Below are 26,449 nucleotides of genomic sequence, written 5' to 3' on the forward strand. Positions count from 1 at the left end.
AAAATAGGTGTTTTCCTCAAATAGTCAAGGCCTTCAGCAAGTGCCCCCCCCCCGAAAAGTATTCCTGTCTATGGGCCTGCTTGCACCCTAGTCATGGCAGTAGCAGTTTTATCCTTCACGCTACAGCCAATGATCTCTTTCTTGGAACGGGCTATTTTACATGCATATAGGGCACAGAAGACCTTCAGCAGCTTCTTATTTTCTTTTTTCACAACTTTTTATCTTTATTTTCTACTATTTATTTAGTGTTTTTAGAAAGCTAGTCATACAGCAACCATTCATTCGTGGAAAACTTGTTTGTAGCCGGGCTCTAAAGATGCTAAGAGGCTATTTGTGGAATTATTTTTCTGACAATTGGTGATCTTGTGTTTAAAACTGATCCTAATCGTCCGTGATAGTTGGCCGTCTTTCTATCACTAGTCGGTACAAGCGTGGTACATAATTATACTGAAATAAATACTCCAGCTATATATTTATGTGCATCTGCGTTCGACTATACAATCATCAATTTAGTATTCGATACTTACTATACGTATTCAATTCATAATTGAAAAATTTGATATTCGCCCACGTGTAATTTTTTCTGACTCACTACTTGGTCCACGTGAGCCAGTTGGATATCATGATAGTCACTTAACTGTGTTTGTGTTCATGTTTGCTCTGTAGTTTGCAATTTCTTCGTGAAGCCGCATTGTGCATGCCGAAAGCACTATGCCTTGATGGGTTCATCATACAGACTGATCGTAGAAGTTGTTTTTCTTTTCCGCTAGAAGGGGAACTAAAGAGAAAAAATTCAGGTTCTGCTGTACCTCAACAAACTGTTGCATGATGTTTGAAGGTTACTTTTGTTCACAGAGCTTGATTGGTGCTTGGAAGCGCAGGCTCAGCTGGCTTAACCATAAGGCCACGGCTTAGGTCCCTGCTCTTCGTGCCTTGTGGTGCTAGCTCTTACATTGGGAGTAGCAGCAGTTAATGGCTACCATTCTCATTTTTGTACACCTTCCCTCTCGGTGCCCAGGACCAAGTGTCGCGACTATGAGTGGATACATTGGTGGGTTAATTGTGACCTTTTTGTTTTTGTCTGTGCAAGTCTCCACTCTGAGTGTAGCGAGTGTGTGGAAGTTGTTGTAGAAAAGTGCAGTGTGGGACATCACAGAAACATCACAGCTACGGCGGTGAATGTTGCAAACTTTTTTCGAGCATGGCACTAAACTGAGACAAAGAAGTCACCAAATTTTGGCACAATTTTGGCAAAATATTACTGCAAGGCTGATAAAATGGTCGCTAAAACTGTCAGGTGAATTTTAAATTATATAATATGTATAGGTCTTTTGGAACAATATATTATAGCCTAGTTTGGCGTAACGCATCAACCGAAATGTTTTACGCTCATCTATAGTGTTTGTGCATGTGAGGAATGAACAGTCAATTTACCAGCTTTAGATTTAATAACATAATTACAAAACAACAGATAATGGCCGCTTAAATTCCTCATTTACATTCAGATTGTAAGGTTACAAGTCCAGCACGTTTCAAAACAACATGGGTAGCCCAATTTTCCAGCACAAAAACGCACTTGACCACATTATGCCTGCAAATTGTATAGTTTTCAGCGCTTGCTAAATGAGAACTAAATTTTGCGACATGCACTTAGTCGTGCTGTCAACATAGTGATGATAATTATGTGATCTTTATACAAGTCAAATACTATGTTCCCAACCTTTGATCCACCTGGAAGCAACCTGCAGTATTTATTTTTTCAAAAGCCACGGGAAATGGAAGCAGTACGTTCATATTCATGTTAACGAGCCCAGCCGCTCCAACCTGTACGCCTTTTTACAGTTCGTCTGTCGCATTCTTCACTTGCTGCGTTCTAAACCCCAGGCCATTATAAAAATTATTGTATTAAGTTTGGGTAAATTAATTTTCTCCAACACTTGTGAATGGGCACCAATTGAACATATTTAGTAAAACTGCAGCACCCGCATCCTTAATATACATCTTAATTATTTTATAAAGAATTATAATTTTTAAAAAAACTTGCATTTTACGAGCACAATGTGAAGCCCGTTTCTCTTGGTGCAATTAACTGTAGTGTATGGCCTTTGCAAGTGGAGTTCACTGTTGCTTCATCACGGTTACAAAGCTCATGCACCGTGGAGCCAATTTCAGCTGCCTACCTGTAGCTCTTGAATGCATAAGAAAGCCATTTTTGAAGTAACTTTCTTAACTTTGAAGCTGCCAAAATGTTGTGAATCGTCCAGTCAAGTCACTAAAGAAAGTCGTCAGTCACTAAATAAAAACATTTCTCGCTAAGCAAACAGGTGGGAAAGTTGCTAAATCTAGTCACAAAACTGCTAAAATGGAACCACTGATTGTGGTTAGTGTGTGAAAAAAAAATGCAATAATGAAGCCTCAATTTAAATTTTCTCATTTATTAGGTAAGCTTTTTCTGAGAGATTTCCAAAAGAGCAATAGTTTTGTGAAGAAAAAAAAGTCTGGTTTGGAACGATTTATATTTATTTAATCTTGAAAAAGCATACACAATGGCAATTCCGTGCCAGTTCAGTGCTTGTGCAAAACAAGTCTTGCCTGCATGCAACTAGTTTTTCTGGTAAGTACAGAAGGAGTTGGAAACTACACCTATCACCTTTAGAACCGATTGAGGATGTGCAGGTAATCTGACAGGGTCACGCAGCTCACCCTGATGCAGTAACGTTGAACTGGAACATGATTTCATGAGTAGCCGACTTGCAGGTCTCATCTAACTGCCAAATTGGGCTCTTTTGCTTAATTCTTATAATTTGGCAGCTATGTAAAGGCTTACCTTGATACCTTACCTGAGAATGAAAACTGCTCGGTGGCAAAACTTGAAAATTCTTTCTTCTGCTTTCTTTCATGTTGAGGAAGTTCGCTAAAGAAACGGCACTGAGGCACCCAGCAAAAGGTCCCATATTGTTTCACATCACCTGCATTGCACAACGTCTTGCTAAAAATTGACAGCAGACATTGCATAAAGCCAATAAATTTTATTTATGCATGTTTGATGTGTAGAGTATGCAAGTGACAAACTTTCCTATCATCAATGTATCTACATTCACTTATGTAACTGGTGCAGCAACACAGAAAATGTAACCCTGAATAAACAAAATCACAAGCTGGCACTTCCGAGACACTTTTAACTTTTTTGACAAACAATTACTGCAAAGAAATTGGTAGCCACACTTTCTCAGTGTCAGTTTATGAACTTCAGTGTCCTAAGGGACGCTAAAGTACAACACTAATGCCTACTTTAGTCTGACGAAGTATTTTTCAAGACTCAACTTGCACTTAATTTGAGGCAAAATAACTTCGTTATTAGCGAAGAAAATGAAGCTAAAAGTTTCCCCTTCTGAATTTTGCATTTGAACTGCAGTGCCTGCATTAGTATGGTGTCATAATTAAAAAAGTTTTTTTTTTTTCATTTTTAACGTTTTTGTTCAGAAAACGTTTTCAAAACTCACTGGGTTGTGTCTTTGGTTCCTTTAGAATGCAATAAAAACCGTGATTATTAATAAACGATTACCTAGACTCGAGCAGATGCTGTCCATATCTCGTGACGTCACAAGGAGCTGGTACGGGAACTTCAAGCTTGTCTTTTATGTCTGCATCTTTCTTGGCTTACCAAGACTCTGCTCACAGTAAGACTGATGTTTCTAGTGTTCCATAAGTGTATGTTAGCAGTGCAGCTTAACATTTGTCTTTACCGTCCCTTTAAAGGGCTCCTCACCAGGTTTCGCCATTTTAAACGGACAAGCGCAGCACATACTTCACGCCCTGAAGAAACAGCTGAAATTTCAAACCAAATGCTGTGCGTCCTCCTCGAGGAAGCGCTGCTCCCAGCAAGAGTAAAAGTAAAATGCATAAATGCCATGACAAAAATAGCAATCCTAGCAACATCACTCACCATGGCACATTACTTTGGTAAATTGTGCAATGCAGAACACAGAACGCTGCCACCAGAAATGCGCTGATTAGCAAAAACGAAAAAAAGAAAAGAAAGGAGGCAGGGGGGCTTATCACGTAAACATGATACAATCCCTCGGATCCGGATGGGAGAAAGTCGGGAAAGAACGTTGCTTGTGGACACCATAAGAGACAGAGGGAGAGAGTGTCTCTGTTGGCAGTCGAGCCCACCTCCTGGCGGTATGGTAACAGGGCATTCAATTTCTTCTATCTCCTCCAATAATAAACAGATTTGAAACATTCTTTCGGTATAATGATCCCGAGACGGCGTTTAAGAACTTCTAGTGCATAACAAACATTTACAATGAGGCCTGGTGAGGGGCCCTCTAACAATGAAGATACTTCTTGGGTGGAAATCTTCTGCGACAGGGGTGAGCAGTAGTTATAAAAAGAATGTCTTGATAAAATGTGAAATTTTTGTATAAGAACAAAAATGCATTCATTCGTAGGTGCTGTAACACTGATAAACAGCTTTCAGCTGCCACAACTAACAATGCCAACACAAGAACAAACACTTGAGCCATCTAAAGTTCTTCTCAATTGAGTTCTTTAGCTGCACAACAATCCTGAGTTAACAAGTGGTTAAAGAGCAATCTGCCACAAAATGCAGGAATTGTGACCTTACATCTTAGAAGCAGTCCTTAACTCACAAAAGTAGTAATAAGGGCTTCACCTGCTGCATCTAGCAACAGCAAAAAACTATACAAACAAACTGTACATGCCCTAACTTAACATTAGTTTCATTCCAAGAATAAAGACTAATGCATAAAAGTGATGGCACCCTGTTGAATGCTCATAGCCTTAAAAGCACTTGCTCATGGATGATAAACTTCAGCAAAATACAACTGAAGGCCATGCCATAGTGAAATAAATAATGTGAAGAACACTCCAGAGGGACATCAGGTGAGCACCTGCAAACATACTGTTTATGAGCTTTATATGTGGAGACATTACCATGCCTAAAACCAAGGCTTCAATGTAACATTGTCATCACTTATCTGCTATAGAAGAAAAGAAAGCGTGGATTCTCTAAGAGAGAATTCTAGGCCTGAAATGTAAGGAAGAAAAGAAGTTAAAGCTTTTGTTAATGCTGAGCCTTTATATCACGCTAGCTCTTCCAGCTGCCAAAGATAGGCATTCTTTAACTATTTGCACGTGATGAACCTCTGAAGGATGTGATGTAAAACAATGAAAATACAGCAGCAAGCCAGCTGAAACACACTATTGTCTATTCCAATGCCCATGACCAATTTCTTAAGATCTAGCACAATCACCGGGCTAGAGGCAGTATATCAAATGTATGTGGGCGAGTCTTTCAGTGATTGACTACATGCACTGCAGGACAATGCCTGACGATCATTGACAAGTGTGCACAAAGGGCACTGCTTGCCTCCAGAGAGCAATGGAGTCATCTCAGGGCCCAGATGCTTGCTTTTGCTGCACATCTCACACACATCACGCTCTGGTGCATTGAGGTACGTGCACGCCCCACAGGACCATATCTGCTTGTCACTAGCTGCTTCCTCTGCCTCTAAGTAGCGTTGGGAGGCCTCTACCACAGCAGCTGCGTCGAGGCAGTCTCCAGCACTGTCAGGATGATGAGGCAGTCCAGCATTTGCCATGGCCAGGGATGGTTCATGAGGTATACCATTCATTTCCAGCCCACTCAGCTTGGATCCCAGGGAAAGTGATCTAAAATCTTGGGACAGATGGCCAATTGCGTCCCTACTGCTGCTACAGTCCCCGGAGTGGCGTGGTAGGCGGCCAGGCATACTATCAGCAGGCACAGTATAGCACTGTTCCCCAGCCAGACTGCAGTGCAGAAATGATCGATCACCAGCTCTTGACACAGCCCCAGGAAGGTCGTAACCAGTGGCAGTACAGTACCCACTCCAGGGAACAGCAGAAACACCATAAGCATCTGCGTAAGAGTCACCATCACCTATAGCATTGCCCAAGACATCTGCATTGCCCATTACCAATTCCTCAGGGTGTCTGGCCGCATGCATTGAAGCTCTGTAACTTGATGCTGTGCGTCGTTTAGCATCGGAGGTATCGGGAGCTGATGCCCCTACGTGCGACTGCCAATGGGGTGATGGCCAAGTGCCATTGGAGGGCATCTGATAATCACTAACAGGTAAATCTCTCCATGATACACAGGGTTCATTTGCACCAAATACAGGAGCCGGCTGCTTGGAGCTCTTGTACTTATGCTTCTGCACCAGGCCTCGAACAGCATCCTCAGGATCACAGCTGCATTCTCGCCGAAATCTGTAAATTTCTTTCCAGCTCAAGGACAAGCCACGATCCCTGATGCCATCCATAATAGCTGCCAGCACCTGTAAACAGGCAATGAACTTAAATCTCCAATGACAACTAGAACTACCTTGGCCAAAGCTATGAAATCTCAACAGTAATAAACACATTCTTATAGTTTGTGACAACACACACGATAGTATGCTAGTTCTTCCAAATTGTTAAACTTCAATAAATAACTATTTAAGAAACCAACTAATATACAGCTAATCAACAATACATCAATGATCATTTACATCAATGCACATGTCCATTTTACAGGCAGACCTCCTTCAAGTTGCACAAAAAGGATCTATGCATTGGTAAGTGACACTAACAGCAGCACATTTGACTGCAAGTGTGCTTTAGTGATATGAAAACTGTGTCTATATTTGCAAACAGTGTATGAAAACAGTGTATTTGAAAACTGTGTCATGTATAAGATCAATAAATACATGGGATAGTGACCGAGGATCTGAAAATGCGCAAGGTCTGCGCGAAGCTTGCGCGAAAGTGTTGACGGAAGATCAGAAAGAACTTCGAGTTTTGCGCTGTCAAGAATTGTTGGATTTGATTCAAAATGAGCCGGACTTTCTTAACTCTGTCGTAACCGGAGACGAATCCTAGATTTTCGAGTACAGCCCAGAATCGAAAAGGCAGAGCAGCGAGTGGCACACAAAATCATCCCCCCGCCCCAAGAAAGCCCAAATGAGCAAGTGTCGCATCAAAACGATGCTCACTGTCTTTGACGCCCGAGGAATAGTTCATTTTCAGCTTGTACCGCAGGGAGAAACTGTCAACTCAGCCTTTTACCAGGAGGTGCTCAAGAGATTGAAATGCCGGGTCGCGTGCGTGAGGGCTGACATCAAAGACACGGTCAAGCTCCACCATGACAATGCCTCCAGCCACACGTCCTTCATCGTTGCCAACTTCCTGGCCCGGAACAACACCCCGGTGGTCCCCCATCCCCTTTACAGTCCCGACTTGGCAATCTGCAACTTTTTTTTGTTTCCCCAACTGAAGAGAAAGCTGAAAGGAAAGCATTGGGAGACCGTGGAAACCATCCGAAAGCATCTTACAACGTTGCTGACAGACTTTTCCGTTGAGGACTTTCAGGGTGCCTTCCAGGTGTGGCATACACATCTCTGCAAGTGCATTGATGCAGGGGGAGAGTATTTTGAAGAATTTTAACCATTTGTACAGGTCCGATCAATAAATCTATGTTTCCCAGAAAATGCACATTACATTTCTAATAGACCCTGTATACAAGGATAACAAAGCGCAGATAACGTGGAAACGACTACTAGTGGTGGGACAGTTAACATTCAGACAATCTTGCGCCAGGGTTTTTCATTATCACCGCTGCTACTTGTGATGTATGTGGCAGGCATGTAAAGACGGAAGAGTCAGTTAAGTTACATTTAATTAACAATATGGTGTGGAGGTGGAGCAAACTCTTCCAGGTTTGATGTATGCAGATGACATTGTTTTGTTTACGAGAAGTCAGAAAGATAGTCATTCAGCTTCTGGCAGATATCTGTGGAGACGAGGGTGAGGTTCTAGGATTTAGATTCAGTGGAAAGAAATCGGGCCTTACGGTGTTTAATGGTGCCTTTGATCATCATCATCATCAGCCTATATTTATGTCCTCTGCAGGACGAAGTCCTCTCCCTGCGATCTCCAATAACCCCTGTCTTGCGTTAGCTGATTCCAACTTGCACCTGCAAATTTCCTAACTTCATCACTCCACCTAGTTTTCTGCCGTCCTCAACTGCGCTTCGCCTTCTCTTGGTATCCATTCTGTAACCCTAATGGTCCACCTATGCATTACATGGCCTGCCCAGCTCCACTTCTTCCACTTAATGTCAACTAGAATATCGGCTATCTCCGTTTGTCCTCTGATCCACACCGCTCTCTTCCTGTCTCTTAACGTTAGGCCTAAAATTTTTCGTTCCATCGCTCTTTGTGCTGTCCTTAGCTTGTTCTTGAGCTTATTTGTTAACCTCCAAGTATCTGCCCCATATGTTAGCACCGGTAGAATGCAATGATTGTACACTTTTCTTTTCAACGACAGTGGTAATCTCCCAGTCAGGATTTGGTAATGCCTGCCGTATGCACTCCAGCCCAATTTTATACTTCTATAAATTTCTTTCTCATGATCAGGGTCCCCTGTGAGCAATTGACCTAGATAAACGTACTCCTTTACAGACTCTAGAAGCTAACTGGCGATCCTGAATTCTTGTTCCCTTGCCAGGCTATTGAACATTATAGCTTTGTCTTCTGCATATTAATCTTCAACCCCACTCTTACACTTTCTCGGTTAAGGTCCTCAATCATTTGCTGTAATTCGTCCCCATTGTTCCTGAATAGGACAATGTCATCTGAAAACCGAAGGTTGTTGAGATATTCACCGTTGATCCTCACTCCTAAGCATTGCCAGTCTAAGAGCTTGAATACTTCTAAGCATGCAGTGAATAGCATTGGAGAGATTCTGTCTCCTTGCCCAACCCCTTTATTGATAGGTAACTTTCTACTTTTCTTGTGGAGAACCAAGGTTGCTGTGCAATCCTTGTAGATATTTGACAATATACTCACATAATCATCCTGTACTCCTTGGCTGCGTAATGCCTCTATGACTGCTGGTATCTCTACTGAATCAAATGCTTTTTCATAATATATGAAAGCCATATAGAGAGGTTGATTGTACTCCGCAGATTTCTCTGTTACCTGGTCGATGACATGGATATGATCCATCGTAGAATATCCCTTCCTGAAGCCAGCCTGTTCTCTTTGTTGGCTGAAGTCAAGTGTAGCGCTGATACTATTTGAAATTACCTTGGTGAATATTTTATACAATACTGAAAGAAAGCTAATGGGCCTATAATTCTTCAATTCTTTAGCGTCTCCCTTCTTATGGATGAGTATAATGTTGGCGTTCTTCCAGCTTTCTGGTACACTTGAAGTCGTGAGGCATTGCGTATAAAGGGCCGCAAGCTTTTCAAGTATGATATGTCCTCCATCCTTGATTAAATCAACTGTTATTCCATCTTCTTCAGCAGCTTTTCCCCTGGTCATGTCTTTCAACGCCCTTCTAAACTTCATCACTAGTTATAGAAGGGGCCTCTGTATCCTACATGTTCATCATTACTTCGAATGAAAGTAGCTTGGCTGCTCTGGGAACTGTACAGGTCAGTATAGAATTCTTCTGCTGCTTTTACTATGCCATCAAAATTGCGGATGATATTACCCTGCTTATCTTTCAGTGCATACATTTTGCCTTGTCCTATGCCTAGTTTTCTTCTCACACTGATTTTATGTTACGTCCATATTTTACTGTTTCCTCAATCTTTTCCACGTTATAATTTTGGATATCCCTAACTTTCTTCTTGTTGATCAGTTTCGACAGTTCAGCGAATTCCATCTGATCTCTATCTGATCTCTCGAGTTTGACACTTTCATGTTTTGCCGTTTCTTTATTAGGTCCTTTGTTACTTAGGAGAGCTTACCTACTGGTTGCCTTGGTACCTTACCTCCCACTTCAATTGCTGCTTCTGAGATCACCCTAGTTACAGTTTCATTCATTACCTCTATGTTGTCTTTATCTTCCTTTTTTAAAGCTGCATATTTGTTTGCGAGCACCAGCCTGAATTGGTCTGCTTTTACCCTTACTGCCTCTAGGTTGGCCTGTTTCCTCTTGACTGATTTCACTCTTTCTCTCTTCAAATTGAGAGAAATCCTAGACCTCACTAACCTATGGTCACTGCACTTTACCTTACCTAACACTTCTACATCCTGCACTATGCTTGGATCGGCAGAGAGTATGAAATCTATTTCATTCCTTGTTTTTCCATTAGGGCTCAGACGGTCACAATACAGGCAAACCAAATACAGAGGGTTGAAGAATACAAATACCTAGGATTTTGGATTAAAGAGGGAAAGAATTGCATGGAAAGAAAGTTGCAGTTTCACCAAGAAGGCAAAGCATTGACAGTGATACCAAAGTATTAGACTACTACATGAAGTGTGTCCACCACCCAAAGACACACATGAAGAGAGTTCACGTAACCGCAAGCACTTGCGTTCATAATACTGACGTGATGAGGAACATATTAGTCCAAAAACTAATGTTCCATGGTTGTGCCCCCTTTATCATTTCAACTCCGCCTTGCCTCCCAAACTCAGCAGATCACAGGACCTCCAACACTAGGTGCACGGGAAGACAGTGAACATCAAGCCATCAGCCTTCTAGGCTCACCCTCAAATGCATGCCCTTGCTCCCACAGCAGATAACGTGACCTCCAACTCATGGTACGCGGGCCGTATATGTGCTTGGCCACGCATTCACTGTTGCACCTGGGACAATGCTTTTTGCTTCTCTATAATGCTTCTTGTAAGCCCTGGGAGTATAAATAAATAAATAAATAAATAAATAAATAAATAAATAATAAATAAGTAAATAAGTAAGTAAATAAATAAATAAATAAATAAATAAATAAATGAGTGCCCATGTAATTGTTATCGCAATAAAACACGAACAAGTATTCAAGGAGAAAGGCAAAATAAATGCACTTATGAGGGCACAACAATTAGATGGTAATGCAAGGCTAGTGAAAAGTTGTAATGGTTCTTGGACTTATGTAGGGAAACTCAGAGTTGTGTTTAAATCTGAAGTGCAAACTGAACTAGAGAATAATGAAAGGGCTGGGAAGGCTAGCTATAGGTGCACACAGAAAAACTACAAATGAGGCTGTACAAGGTTACATAGGCTGGGTGTCTGTCGAAGTACGGGAGGGCCTATAGCAAGATTTGCTTCAAAAAAGACCCAGAAATATGAAGGAAAAAAGTTGAGCTGTTAGGACATTTAGGTACCTATATACCACAAACATACTCACAATGTAGAAAAGGAACCTCTAACTAACCAGTAAATATTATGTAAACGGTTTGGACAGCGTCAAGAAAATGGGTGTTAACCGCAAAGTTGGAGATGAAGAAACAACATATTGGATAGATGCAATGCAGAAGAAGCCAGTGACGGAACTGACAATTATACATTATGACAATTATACATTAGGGTTACTACTTTTCAAAGCCAGATCAGGATGTCTGTGAGCACAGTGTTATACAAGAAAATTTGCTGATGACAACTATACATTAGGGATGGTTGATAATTTTTTTATTTGATTAACAATTAATCATACATCATTTTAGCCTTTAATGCAGGGTTTTTCATCGATTAACTGATTAATCGAAATATTTGCAGGGCACTCTTAAAAAGATTGAAACACAGTTAACTATTTTTGAAGGACCCTATTTTAATGTTTGAGAGGTGGAACCAAGTTTGAAACAAGTGTTTAAACATTACATAAAGTATAATCTTTAACTTGTTAAATATTAAATCTAGTTGGCACTAGTGGCTTTTAAAATAAATTATGGGGTTTTACGTGCCAAAACCATGATCTGATTATGAGGCACGCCGCAGTGGGGGACTCCGGAAATTTGGACCACCCGGGGTTCTTTAACGTGCACCTAAATCTAGGTACACGGGTGTTTTCGCATTTTGCCCCCATCGAAATATGGTCACCGTGGCCGGTATTCGATCCCGCAACCTCGTACTCAGCAGCCCAACACCATAGCCACTGAGCAACCAGGGCAGGTCTAGTGGCTTTTTAAAAGATAAACAATATATGTTATAAAATGCACTTAGTACAGAATTAAATAAGATACACATCACCAGTGAATCCCTGTACAGTACAGTTAAACAAGTAATAAGAAAAATGGCTGAAGTGAAAGGTGAAGTCCAACTGAATATGCAAGAAATTGCAATATGCACAGGGGAAAAGAAACTAACTGGTTTAAGATTTTAAACCACATGCTCTTTTCTACAGAGTGAAGGAATGTCAATTGGCTGGGATGTTTGGGTGAAACTGACATCTTTTTTGAATGGCCACACAAACAGCATGCAAGAAAAGACGCTCGGACGCTACAGATCTGCTGGAATTGTCATGAACTTCATCGCTATGCCAAATACATGCTCCAAACCTGTGCATGCTTTGCCACGTCTTTATTGGACTGGGAGTGGCACAGCGATCAACGACTGGGTTGCTATAGTATGCCTTGAACTGAGAGGGTATTTCAAGCCTCCAACTTCGGGCGACGTGGTGGCATGTGTGGTGTGGGGGAAAGCATGTGGCTAAGCATCACTCGGGACTTGGAAAAACAGTCGATAGTTACTCTACCACAGCCGCACAGTCACTGCTCATGCACCACCATTCCAGTATGATTTCAAAATTTTCGTACTACTCCTGTCAAACTCTAGAAAATGATTAAGTGAACAGGTCTAATTGATTAAGTCAATTAAATGAAAGGCAGAGATTGATGAAGATTAATCGTTTTGCGGGATGCATTTAATTGATTAATCGATAAACCATTCATCAATACTACCAACCCTACTATGCGTAGCTTGTGAAAGTAGTAGAGAAATCAGAGAGCATATTTTGTTGGCATGTCACAAATCCAACCATAGGTAAATGAAGATGGAGTTGCCCTACATCTTTCAGCTTTAAGGATAATAGAGGAAAGGTTATTGAATCTGGCAGAGAATAGTAGAAGATAGCTGGAGTAATGGTGAAGTGAAGGAAACCCATAAAAAGAAAAGAGATTATGTTTAGGCAACAAATTTCTTCTAGAATTGAAGGTTTGTTAACACAAACCACATATTTCAAGAACCAGAAGCACAGAAGAAAGGCGAAAATAACATGCTTGGTGGCAGAAGCCACCAGCCCGTTTCAAAGGCGATGCTCATAATATTCACCTATCCATAGAGCAAACACTCGCAACAGGGGCATACCTGTGTCTACTGCAGAAAAAACCTGCAGACGAGAAAGCACATTGTGATGGAATGTGAAGATATCCATTCAGCCAGAACTAAAGGGAATGTCCACCTTCCAGAAGCACTGGGATTCGAAACTGATGGGAGCGTTAACTGTGCAGTGGTGGAAATTAGCAAGAGATGACTGGAGTCTTGGTGGAAAAAAAGCAAGGAAGAGATGGGGACGGGGTACACAGGCATAGGTAACTTTACAAGTAGAGATATGGAAAATGCTAGAATGCAATATGGTAAAAGCAGATGCGGGCCGATGGTGACACGGCGCTTCAGCGGCTGCCACAATGTCAAAAGCACATCACAGGGAAGCGAGCAACGAGACATGCCCGATAGAGAAGAAAGGACACGCATGCGCAAAGTGTGCCTGGCGCAGAAGTGCTGGTAGCTACAACACCACGCTGTGCAACAGCAGACAGCGCAGCAATGCTGTTTTGTGTAGTTTTGTGTCGCTCCGCCAAGCATTGCAGATCCTGCATGCAAACTTTTGCAGCTGACTGTAACTACTAGCGTGCTGTTCCTGCTGCGTAGCAGCAGTTGCAGTTGTCTCGCATGCTGCGTTGTGCCATGTCACCTCCATGTATTGTTAGAACATCGTGCGAGGAGCTCGAGCACAACGTTAAACCTTGATATCGCTTTCAATGCTTCACGTTAGAGTGAAACTGCCAATTTTTAAAAATATAATTAAGAACGTTTTTCACTCTTAATGATAAACAATGTTCACATCCTGGTATATTTACAACATTAGGAAGTTTCTGTCATTACACACTGCACATATAAAGCATGCATTATTAAAAGTACAAATGGAGCATAACGAACAAACAAGCAATTTGTTTGCATACTCAAGACTCTTTGTAGCATGTGTGGCTGTATGTTCTTAGAAAGAAATGTTAAAAGTCAGTTTTGTAAGCTTGTTAGCATTTGCGTACACCTTTGTGACTAAATTGGAAATGGTTCATCCGAAGCAATGGCAGAGTCAGAAAAACACTTGGAATGGTCATAGCAGATGATGCCACTATTATATCGAATAACGTTACAATGAAGCGTATTCACATTTAATCCAAAGAGACCACAAAGGTGCCGTATCCATAAAAAGTACCAAACATTAGCCGTTCTACAGCATAATAGCTGAAGGAACAACTGATCTGACCAGTGAGGAGCAGTTTGCCATCTGCGTGTGTTGCGCTGACAGGGCACTCAACCCACAAAAACTATATTGGCCTGAACAACGCGCAAGATAGCAAGGCTGATACGCTGTACATGGCCATCAAAGATATGATTTTGTGCCTTGGCCTTGATTTCCCCAACATTCGTGGCCATTGCTTTGACGGGCAGCTAACATGCCTGGCTGTTTTGCAGGCGCCCAGAAAAAGATCAGTGATTCTGAGCCGAGATCTCTGTATCTACATTGTGGTATTACAGTTAAACCTGCTTATAACGAACCTCCATATAATGAATTCCTGGATATAACAAAGTTTTTCTATTCCCCGCTGTTACTCCATAGAAGCACATGTATTTGAGACCTCTACGTAACGAAGTGGCAGCGGGAGACCCCCTCGAAATAACGAATTTTTCCCGCCGACAACCTAGAGATTTCGCCCCAAATTTTGTTATTTTTGTGCGAGCAGCAACCAGAAGCACCTTCTCCGCCGCGACGAAATGCAAAGCGGTGGCGTCGCGCTTGGCGTGCTCGAATTCATGGCGACTGCGAGGCGAGAGCGAGTGTACGTGTGCATGCGTGCGTGCGAGCGTGCGCGAGGTGGGCATGCATCCTTCGACCCAGCGATCTTACCGCTGCGGGCATGACCTTTCCCCCTCCCTTCATTCAAACCTGATCCCGCCGCTTGCTGTAGCTGGCCTAGCCCACCAAGCTGGCACTCTCCTTTTCCAGTTGATGTTGCCAAAGGAAAAAAAAAAGTTTTTTTTTTTTTTGTTTTTCAACGTAGTGGCAGCGCCACTCTTTGGTTACTGCACAAGTCTCTGTGCTTCACTTCACTAACCTGACACTAGGTGACACTATACGACGCTACGACACCATCGTGTCGCTCGCTCTTTGTTTCCGACGCCTCGTGCTTGTGCGAAACGACACGCGTCCACGCATCCAGTACCAGTACCAATTTAGTTAAACAGCGAATGTTTACAAGTTTACACGGCCGATAAAACTACTATTCTTACTTCGTATAGCTGTCTGCTAATTTGCTGTCAAAATCTATGCTTCGCCTTTCGGGCGAGACTGGGACTTTTTTGTTTTTCGCAACTTTAGTGTATTGGGAGTAAATCTTGAGCGATAGTTGTATTTCTGTATGAAAGCATGAGGTGCGCGGTACTGTAAAGGATTTTTTTCCTCTCTTTTGGTCACAGAAAACGGGTGCGCGTTACAATCGAGGGCGCGTTAGAATCGAGTAAATACAGGAAGCGTTTCTTTTTTGAATTTTCATGTCGAACCTGCATATAATGAAATCCTCTTTATAACGACGTTTTTCGGGAATTTGTCAATTTCGTTATACCCAGGTTTAACTGTAATCCTTGCCTAGATCCTGTATTGGAGGAGACTAGAAAGAGCTGTGATATCATTGGCGATGCTTTGAGTATTGTAAATGATCTTTCCACAGTCATTCTTGAGTCAAAAAAGCGCAAAAGTGTTTATTCGTCTATTGTTCTTCCCTCAGTAGGGGATCCATCGAATGAGCCAGAGTCAATACCAAATAGTCGTCTGCCACTGTGCTAAACAAGGAGGAGTCACGATAAAGTCGATGAAAAGGTTCAGGGTCCAAGAAACACCGAGTGAGATCCTTCAAGGAACAGGCTCGATGGCAGACAACAGCAAAGCCGTTTTGAAGGGATACCAAACACTTCTGGGAAAGTTTGAAACGTTGCAGGGAATAAGTATCTCCATAGCTTTGTTTGGCCCGTGTGATGAACTAGCAAGGGTCCTCAAACGCTCAACGTTTCGTGTTGCAGGTGTGAAAGAAGCTGCAGCGACTCTGTGCGAGGCAATGACCCACTTGCAGTCTGAAACCACGTTTCAGGAGTTGTGGGGCTGCACGAGCGCTGTTGCAGCTCAGCTAGGTCTGAAGGAGCCTCGCAGTGGAAGGCCTACAAAGCCACTGAGGAGGTTTGAGATGTGCAGCACGTCTCTCCCGCCAGTTGCGCTCGATCCAAAAGCAGCATTGCGCAAAAAATACTTTGAGGCAATCGACCGTATTACGAGCGAAATGTGGCGGTGTTTTGATCAACTTGGCATGGAGCAGCTAGTGAAATTAGAAGGCATGTTGACTGACGCTGCCAGAGAACGACAATTCTTGGCTGACAACCTAACCGGGGCATTAGGCGTGCATGCGGCTGATTTTGATCTAAGCAGTCTCTCAGCGCAGTTTTTACTTTTTCCTTCTATTTTGTTCAATATCGAGTCTTTATCAATTAAAAGCATTTTGAAGACTCTGCAGGAAAAATCTAAACGAGTACATGAGCTGTTAGACCAAGTCACCAAATATACATGCAACTTCTTTCGGTACCTCCATCTGTAGCTTCGGCAGAACGCTCATTCAGCGCTTTAAGCTGAATGAAAACTTATTTGCAGAACCGCATGACTCAGAGGAGGCTAACACATCGTCCCACTTTACACATTCACAAGGAAACGACTCAACTTAGAAGAGGTGATTAAAGAATTTGTCACCAGAACTGCTGAACGAACAGCTACGTCTGGTCCTTGAGGCGATCAGTAACATGGGCACTAAGTATGTGCAGCTATCCCATCCCTCGCCTTTTCCCGCTTTCTGCTTGTTACCTCTGCCTTGAATTATCGGACGAAAGTCCATAGGTGGGCCGTTTAGAGCATTATGATGAAGCGGCACTGCCTTGAATAAGCTTGTGCACCTAAAGAATCATTCTGCAGTGAGCAATGCATACCACGGTGTTCCGTGCCCCTTGGAGCGCTGTTTGTTTTCATGCACAGAGCAGATTGGAACGCGAGTTGTAAGTGCACTTCAAGCACAACATAAAAAGACAGGGTATTTCGTTCAGCTTTGTGCGACGACAAGGAGTGATAACCCAAAGTTTTCGCTTGTAAACCGATGCACTGTTTCATCATTACTTGCATATATTGCGAATGCTGTAATTACAACTGCGGAGCAATGACCTTCGTCATCGAACAGCTCCACATTAAATATGTAGAGCTGTTCATATGTACCGTATTTTCCAGTGTATAGGACACGGTTTTTTGAAAAATTTTCATCAATGCATCTTATACAACGGTGCGACTTATATATGGAATTTACTTAAGGTGGCAGGTGTTACATGGCAGCACTCAGAGCACGCGAGCTTGCCGACGCATGCCAGCTCGCATTCTACGCACCTATGCATGTGCAAAGAGTGCGAAATAGGTTGTATATGGCGAAACGCGGCACAATTTTGTCCCTTTCTCCATTAGGTTGCTGTGGCGTGAGACTGCGCAAGCCCTTTGCTTTCTGAATGTTTGTTTTGGCTCCCACATCACTGAGTAGGCGGCATTCAATTTGCGTTCCTGCCTTGTCATGCTGACAACCGCTGACAAAAGCGCGGCGCCGACCCACCGGGAAAGCTAACGAGAGTACAAGCGATCGTTCGGAGAGCGAGGTGCTTGCCCAATATCGCCCCGAGCTCACCTGTGATATCAGCTGCTTCATGTTATGGGTGGACAAAATCTCTGGTACATCAGCAGTGTGTAGTAGCTGTGCGCATCAGAATTGGGTAAGTACGACCTTTCGTGACAAGGATACGTGCGTGCGAACCCCAAATGAATGAAACACGTCTGTCTTATACAAAGGTGTGACTTATATATTAACTTTTCTGCAAAAGTGGCTGTTTTTAAGGGGGTGCAATTTGTACACTGGAAAATACGGTATATCAATTGTGCTTGTGTGTAGTATAAAACAATAAATAAGTATTAACTTTTTTTCATTCCGTGTACACCACTCTGATGAAACGGCTCGGTTTTTATGTGATACTGCATTAAAAGCAGACCCCAAGAGTGGGGGAGCTTATGTGCGTATGCATTTCGTGTGCTGTTAGACTGCTTTCGCTCTTTCTTCCACACTGAATCTGTAGCTGAGAGTAAAAAGATGGAAAGATTAAGGTGCTATTGTTTTGTTTGTGTTTTATGCTTTATACTAAAATGTAGTTTTATTGTCTGCACACACCTTTAAAGAGAACTCGCAGCATGGATACTTTTGTGAACAAAAATGTGCAAATCTGTAGAGTAATAAATGTGATTTGCTGAAAATTCAGCTTCAGGTGTTTCTTGTACTTGTGCGTGTGCACATTTTCTAACATTACCAGAGAAGTGCACACATAATTAGTGTTTATATAAGCTATTATAGAGCAATTAGCTGCAGTAGCCACGTAGGCTAAATGTACTACAGTGCAAAAGATGCACAGCAACAAAACATTCCATAAATAATGAGTGTAACATCTCACAAATTTTATTACAAATAAAATACAGAAAGCACAATGTTTCCTTTTTTTCTTTCAACACAATAACAAAAAGAAAAAAAGAAAGAAAAAAAGGAAAAAGAAGAGAAAATGCTGCCATTTCCTCCCCTGCGCTATCCTTGTGTCAGCCCCCCCCCCGCCCCCTTTACTCAGAAAATACTTCCAGAGTCACCGACGGCATGTCTGTCTTGTGCAACGAAAGGCACTTAAAACCTTCCTTTGAGACACTAGTTTGTTTGTATATTGCATGTTGTGGTGTGTTTTGTGTATGTTGTGTATCTTTGGTGCGTATCGTGCATATCATTTCATCATGTCCATCTGGAGTAGCATGCTAGGCATGCTATCAGGCAAACCTCTAAAAGATTTATTAAAGAGCCATCTCTCTAAGTAAGATGAAAATAAAAATGGACAAATAAGAATGGTACAGTTTGCGATCTAGAACAAAAAGTGAACATATCCATTTACAGTGGACACTTCACAAAAATTCAATTTTACATCTAAAAAAATTATGTACAGCGATGTCCACTTTTAAAGGATACACGCAAGTATGCGGCCGTGCTCCGCAGAGTGCCAGATTCGACCTCCGGGATAACTACTTGCGCAGGCGCATTGAAAGCCAAAGGCGGCGCGTGCGCAGTGTTGTCTTCTAGTCGGCAACACACGTGAAACCTTGCCTGATGCTGGCGCCGTAAATTTGCTTGCATCACGGTGCACGAACTACGGTCTTTCGTATCGCCCTACGTAAAACACTGAGTCTTTATGACACGTGGTGCAAGAAACTTCTTCAAGTGGCAAATGACGGCAGCCCGATAATGACAATTATTTTGAGTTATTATTTGCTTCAATATTTCATAGTACGCCGCAGGCATAACAAGTGTGCCTATGTGCTATCCGTCTCAATTTACCTAATAAACTTGGAAAAAAAAATCAACACAGCTCAGTGGAATCAGTGGCGCCACGTGTAGAATTGCAAAAAGCGACACAGTCGACGAAGATTTTTTCTTCGACTAGTCAGTGGCATATGTAGTGCGTGTTAATGTCCCCTTGTGTTGTCACGTTAGGTTGTTTTGCCGCTGAACAAAATTTAGCCATCCGGACATTAGGACGGTGCCATTGTATTTTCACAGCAAATAAATGCACATTTAGATTTGTGATTACACAATAAAGAAAATTGGCTGAGTCGGTAGTGTATACTCAGCCAGCAAAGACAGCCAGAGAGACTGGACACAGATGCCAAAGAAGCTACACAACAGATTGTAGGAAAAGTTCATGCTGTAATATGCACCTCAGCTCCTCTGTTATTCGAAGTATGCTAAACATGGTGATAAGAAATGTCGAGAATTTGGTCATGAATGCACCATACACAAAAAAGCAAGTATTATGAGAACATGTTCCTTAGACTTTTGAGCAGCTTATCCTGAGACGTGCGATCGCGCCCTGCGCTTTATGTACCGTGATGTGAAAGACCTGCCCTTCAGGAACGCTGAACCATGATGCAAGCTAATTTACAGCACCAGAATCAGGCGCGGTTCCATGCATGCTGACACAGTAGCAGACGACCCACCGTAGGCGGTGCCTTAGGCTCTCAACGCATCTGCGTACAGAAAGTACCAGATTCTAAGATGATATAGCAAGCCATACTCACCCTACATTCAGCTGCTGCTATGAGGCAATCTAGGGCCACATCACCCAATGTGGCGGTGTCTACAGCATCAGCCAGGTATAGTACACTGCCTTCTCGCTTCTCATAACCCATAAGTTGAAGCACTGTTTCTGCATTCTTGAGGTACCGCTCCACTGTGTGCTTGTAATAACCACTGTAAAGCTGCACGTAAAAGGCATTTATTGCCCACAGTGCTAATGAAGACATTATTTAGAAGCTACTTGATTACACACATACCTTAATTTGGAGTAGCTCAGTTCGCCATGGCTGAAGTATTAAGTTGGTAGCATACTCTTCAAGAGCAGCAAAGGCGGTGGCAGCTTGGAGAGGCTCGAAAGAGGCTCCATCCTCAAGTGCTCGACGCAGGACAGCTTCAACAGGTTTGCAGACAAATTTGTTTGCATGTGGAAGCTTACAGACTAGTCGCCAGGCAGCGTCTTCGAGGCTCTGGCGCTTCTCCTCCTGGCGGGAGCCTTCCTCTTGAAGCAAGCATTCTCGCTGATACTTGGATAAGACGCTGCGCACCATGTCTGGGGCTGAGCGCCACATCTTCAATTGTTGACAGGGGCCTAAAGTAACAGAAAGGAGTTGGCCACAATTTTTACAGGTGCAGTCACAATACAAAAATATGCAGAAGTGCAATTACTCTTGCTTACTTTGCTCTAATCTTTCATCCTGTATAAGTAATCCCACATAAAGCCGTGATGGTTATGTCTCTAATATATGAAGGTTATTACAGACACAGCAGCAGCATTGTGGTTGCCACATCGACTGCATGTTAACAGTGCCAGGACACGTCAGTGATGCGCTGCAGTTAGACAAGCACTCAATTACAGATATTATTTTGCAAAACATGAAGCCATGCTGTAAGTATACTTATCATAATTATACAGGAAGCAGGACTTTTGGCATCATGCAACTGCATTCTCTTCTGAAGGTGCTGAGCCATAAACAAACCGGCACATTTATTTTAGAAAAGTGACAAACATGGACAGTCCATGCAGGTAGGTATACCTCTGATGTCACCTACAGCAGGAACCAAGAGCACAGCACATACATTGCTAAAAGTTAAAAGAGTAAAAGCCACCTTTTGTATCAACGATAAGTAAAGATGAAGACTACAATTAAAGCAACAAGTGTCTCTTTAACTGACAGTAAGACAAAACAAACTGACAAGAGTGGCATTTCTGTATGTAGGAAAACGCACATAACATAAAACAAATAAACTATGAAAATTCGAACAGGAAGTGCAATTTCGTAAATAATTTGCTGAATGATGAAACTGCACGAGCTGTAATAAAGTTTTGAATGGGTAGCATCAGCTAATGAAATGCAAGCGATCTGAATGATGAGGCAGCTCAAACCTGCCGCGTAATCACTGGCTTTATTTATTGTGGTCAGCCGAGGCTGCCTGACTATGGTGATGCTCACTATGGTAATCAAGGTGGCAAACAATATGTCACAGCTTTGAACTGTCATATTCAAAGGAACACTAAAGAGAAACAATAAATTAGCTTAGACTGGTGAGATATTCTTTTTCAGTTCTATTCACATTTCTTTAGTCAAAAAAAGAAAAAAAAAAAAAAAAAACGCCACAAGCAGTAAAAATTAAGGATGAACTCGCCTTTTTAAATTTTGTGCTCCAACTGGTACCGATGATGATGGTTCAATGTGATAGATTTCACTGCATAATTTGGCCATTTTCATGCAGGAAAGGTTCCCAGTGCCAGCCTCCATCTTTACATAGTTCAGAATGCAATATGTAATCCTTCATACTTGTTACACACTTAAATAGGCTTGAGTAGATGCTGCCACAATCTATGATGTCACGGGAGAGTTGTTGCAGGCATCTCAAGACGGGCATTGTTATCTGTCTTTTGTTCTTTCCGACCTAAAGAGCCTTCACTCACTGAAGGACTGAATTACGTTGTATTTCAGAAGTGTAATCTACCAATCTAACTTTACTCTTTAGTGTCCCTTTAAATATAAGATGTGCTTTACCGTGCTTATCTTATTGAGGGCCTGCTAGGACAAACACATGGCAATGATTGGGCTGGGCTCAAGTAAACGCACTGCAGCTAATATGGCTATAATAGGCAACTGTATAGTGCTACAGTGAATGCTTTAGGGCTTGTGTGACAATAACATGAGGGGAGAAATAGCTGCTACACGGCCGCAGAAATCAAGATGTAACTACATTGAAATGCTCGAAATGCAGGTGGGCTCAGACATTGTTAAAGAACAACTGTATAAGCCTGCTGCATGTGACAGCAGAGCGGTAAAGAATAGACCAATGTCAAAGCACAAAGGCAATGCACATGCAGCGCAATTCACATGAGATGTATCTATTAAAGGACACTTGTTGGGCACCATTGCCAGAATGACAGTAGCCTTCACAGCCATGAAGCAGAAGGAATTCCTTGATGCAAGTGTACTGCCATCATGCCATCACATTTATTTTGGCAGTTCGGTGTGACATTGAACATACACATACAGTGCAAGCAGATGAAGGCTGTGTCCTGTTTCATCCCAGCACCAGTACGCTTGCGCTGCATGTGTTACCATGATGCCACGTAAGGCAGCCACCTATTCAGGACAAAGCTGTCCAGGAAATGAGTAAACAGTATATCTGCTCAAGCCTGGTGGCAGCATTTTTCATATTGGATAAAAATGGAGTACGCAATGAGTTAGAACTAGACAAAAATGGAGTACACAATGAGTTAGAACAGATTCACAATTGACACGATTTACAATTGACACGATTCACGATTTGGAACAGATTGGAATGAGTTGGAACAGAATCACGGTTTTCAGCACAAGAAAACAGAGACAACAAAAAGAAAAAGGACAACAGGAGTGCTGTCTTTCAACTGAAGGTTTATTGAAAAGACGTGCCAATTAAATATACAAGGTCACACACACAAAAAAATAATAATAATGAGACTGTCGAAAGTGGGATGACCAAATTAGCGGTCACATGGATGAGATGCAGTGAAGCGTTATCTAGAAAAGCAAACTCCTGTTTAGTTAGATAAATAGACGGCTGGCTCACACAAGACTGCACGTGCTTTTCCATATTAGCTTGGGCAATTTCATGGGTTCGTAGACAAAAGCTTTTTTGCCTGGCGTGAGCAATGTTCTAACGTTAGCAGCACCTTACATGTGGCATTATAAAAGCTGTTCATGCAAAAATACTAAGAAAAGGTTAATTTTACGTTGTACTATCAATTGACGAAATGAATTCTGCATATGACTAGCAAGGCGACAGAAGATTCATGAAAAGGAAAGCCTTGCATCCACCAGACAGCAGCATGTAGCTTCAATAAGATCTTTCTTTGTACCATATTTCCACACTTTCTAGTTTTTTTTCCAATATTTTGTCAGTGAGTCTTACATATGCATAAAACTATGCATGCTGGCACAACCAATATGAGCCTTCTTTTTTTTTTCCCCGAGCACATCATGCCGCAGAAGCAATGCCAGCAACATGCCGATATCTCAAAAAAGTTATTCAGAGGCTGACGACAGTGACCCAGAGATGCTGCCAGCCAAAGTAGCTGAACTTTTTGACTGCATCGAAGGACAAGGCATTCGATGGATTTGAGTGAAGCACAATAAATGTTTCTTTTCTATGCCTAAGAGGAGCATTAATTGAGGCTTTTTTTCTGCTAGAAATTGTGGCTCGTAAAAATTTTGTTTATGAAAATTTAGTGCCCTGAAATGGGCAAGTAAGGCACTTTGCGAAGTATACAAGCGTGCATAACCACATTTTCATCATGCTGACCGAGATAAACAAGGTGCCAAAAAGGTGGTGGTGCCATTTTCAGTTGCTGCACCAGGATGAATTTTTCTCCAACAGCGAAGTTCTCTTTCCAGCACCAGTACGAGTTTCCTTTGCAGCTTCATGCTACAGTCTGAATGATGTCAGCTCTCCCTATTGTGAAATACAATTCTTAGAAAAAAATTGGTGCATAGAGTAGTACTTGCATCATGTTTTACCACCAGTTCAACCTTTGCAACACAACACAAATGTAGAGGAATGAAACGCAAAAGCAGATTAAAAGGCTACACATGCAGGCATCTGTACCCCTGTGTGCAGAAAATGGATAGATCCCTATGGTTTCTATCCATTTTTGCCTCAGTAGGAAAACTACCATAGCCATATTTATTCAAGTATGTTATTCAGCCACAGAATCACACTATGAAAACCAAATAATGGCAACTGTGCCGTCAGGTCTTGCATTATTGCTGTTCAAAACTGGTAGGGGTCTAATAAGGAAATTTGAAGGCCAAAGAAACGACCAACTGGCAGCTACATTATTGAACAAAACTCTCTTTCTTCTCTTTTTTAAAACACAGGCATAATAATGCAATGCGATAATCACTTCATGGACCATCTGAGTCAGTTTAGTAATGAGTCAAAACATAAGAACTCTAATAGGCATGCTTGCTTACATACGTAAGCGGGCAGAAATGGCTAAATAACAAAGCCAATAAAAAAAAAAATCTGTTTTCAATGAGAACGTAAGCAACGTGACAGCAGCTGCCGAATGCCAAAGAAAGTAGTAATCAAGTGCAAGCCACTCCCACCGTCTTTAATGGAAGGTAAACAAGCGACAACGCGCGAGCCACTGGCGCTCAAGTGCGACCTTCCGATAACCACGAGCATACGCAACCGAGATATCGGGTTGCGCTGCTGATTGGTTGCTGCACTACTGACGCTCAGCGCTGTCAGTGTGATTTTTCGATAACCACGAGCATACGGTTGCTGCACTCAGATTAGCACACTTATGGCAGGAAGGAGCTGGCACAGTATCATAAAGTAACCTAGGGTCGTTCAGTGGGCGAGGACAACCTGGGCCGATATTTTGTAGAGATGCTTTTAATGTCATAATGCCTTTTCGCGCTTATCGCGCTTTGTCAGTGGTCAGAGCGACGGTCCGCTCACAATGTCAACGTTGATAACGCGAGCGGACCGTCGCACTGACCACTGACAAAGCGCGATAAGCGCGAAAAGGCATTATGACATTAAAGGCATCGCTACAAAATAGCGGCCCTGGAGCGTATTTCGCAACTATTACTTGCCTTCGATTCAACTCTTATCACAAGTCGCGCCGGGTGGCCGATACCGGAGCTAGCGGCGGCGAGCTAGCTCATAACGAAGGCCAAAAACAGCAGAAAAAGAATGCTTAGATAGAATACGGCGCCTGGTTGTCGTTCATAAACACTGCAGTTAACGGCGGAGCGAAAAAGGGTGCCATTGGATTCATGTCATCGGGTTCAGTACCGCAATCGACTTCTACATTTTGTGGGAAGTAGGACAGGCAAATCGAAACAAATACGTAGCGGCTATATATAACACCCAAAGCCACAGGAACGAGTGAGGATGAGAAGTGTGTCGGCAAGAATAGATCAAACCAGCCACAGGTCTCAGAAAAGAATTCCAACTGAATCATCCAAGCATAGCGTGACGAGAAAGCGTTTCGCAAACCGTACTTACTATGTTAAAACCAAATTGGGTTCACACCGCCACATCTGTCGCAATCACAGCGAAGGACAAGCACATTTGAACAGCCTTTCGTTTTGTCGGTCATGCGACTTCAAATCATAGCTCTATTCGCCAACTATTTTCTACGAAGCACTTCTTTTATGCTGTAGCAGGTTTAAAACACAGCTAGAACATTGGTTTATCATGGTGCTTACTAGGGTTGCAACAAGGCAGTACAAGCACAGAAACGAAAGTCAGTCTTAACCTAGCTAGCCAACCACAACGCCGTCGGTAGGAGCCGAAGGTAGGCGGCGGCGGCGGCGCGACGCAGTTGCGGCTGCGCAGTGCAACCGGTACGACTGGGTGGGAGCATGAGCGACTGGGTTTGTGCCACTTTCTTCACCTAATTACTATGTATAGCATACTTTTAAACGCTGATTGTTCTTTAGTAAAAGCTTTGGTCATGGAAGCAAAAAAGCAGAAGACGAAAGGGACTCTAAGAGCCGCTTCTAATTGGATATTTTTTCTCCCTCTATCGTTTTCCCGTATTTCCAGGGCGCACAGCTGCAGATACAAACCGCGACATTTGAATACCTTATGAGATATTTGCCGGCGGCCTTCCTTCCATCTTCGTGCGCTGTGTTGAAAA

General features: G+C 42.4%; 1 protein-coding gene across 2 annotated transcripts; it reads right to left on the bottom strand.

Moving 5' to 3' along the window:
• Positions 1 to 1,429: 1,429 nt before the first annotated feature.
• On the bottom strand, positions 1,430 to 26,110 carry LOC119464059 (uncharacterized). Of its 2 annotated transcripts, none has more exons than XM_037724882.2 (4): positions 25,813 to 26,110; positions 20,550 to 20,881; positions 20,295 to 20,474; positions 1,430 to 6,344 (listed from the first exon to the last, which is right to left on the bottom strand). In XM_037724882.2, exons 2-4 carry the CDS (start codon positions 20,859 to 20,861, stop codon positions 5,298 to 5,300), a joined length of 1,539 nt encoding a protein of 512 aa, XP_037580810.1. In that variant the 5' UTR covers positions 20,862 to 20,881; positions 25,813 to 26,110; the 3' UTR covers positions 1,430 to 5,297. The 2 variants fall into 2 exon arrangements, with proteins under 2 accessions (XP_037580810.1, XP_049524540.1); XM_049668583.1 differs by lacking the exon at positions 25,813 to 26,110 and adding an exon at positions 24,097 to 25,123.
• Positions 26,111 to 26,449: the final 339 nt, after the last annotated feature.

This window comes from Dermacentor silvarum, chromosome 1 (assembly GCF_013339745.2).
Source record: "Dermacentor silvarum isolate Dsil-2018 chromosome 1, BIME_Dsil_1.4, whole genome shotgun sequence".
Lineage (NCBI taxonomy): Eukaryota > Metazoa > Arthropoda > Arachnida > Ixodida > Ixodidae > Dermacentor > Dermacentor silvarum.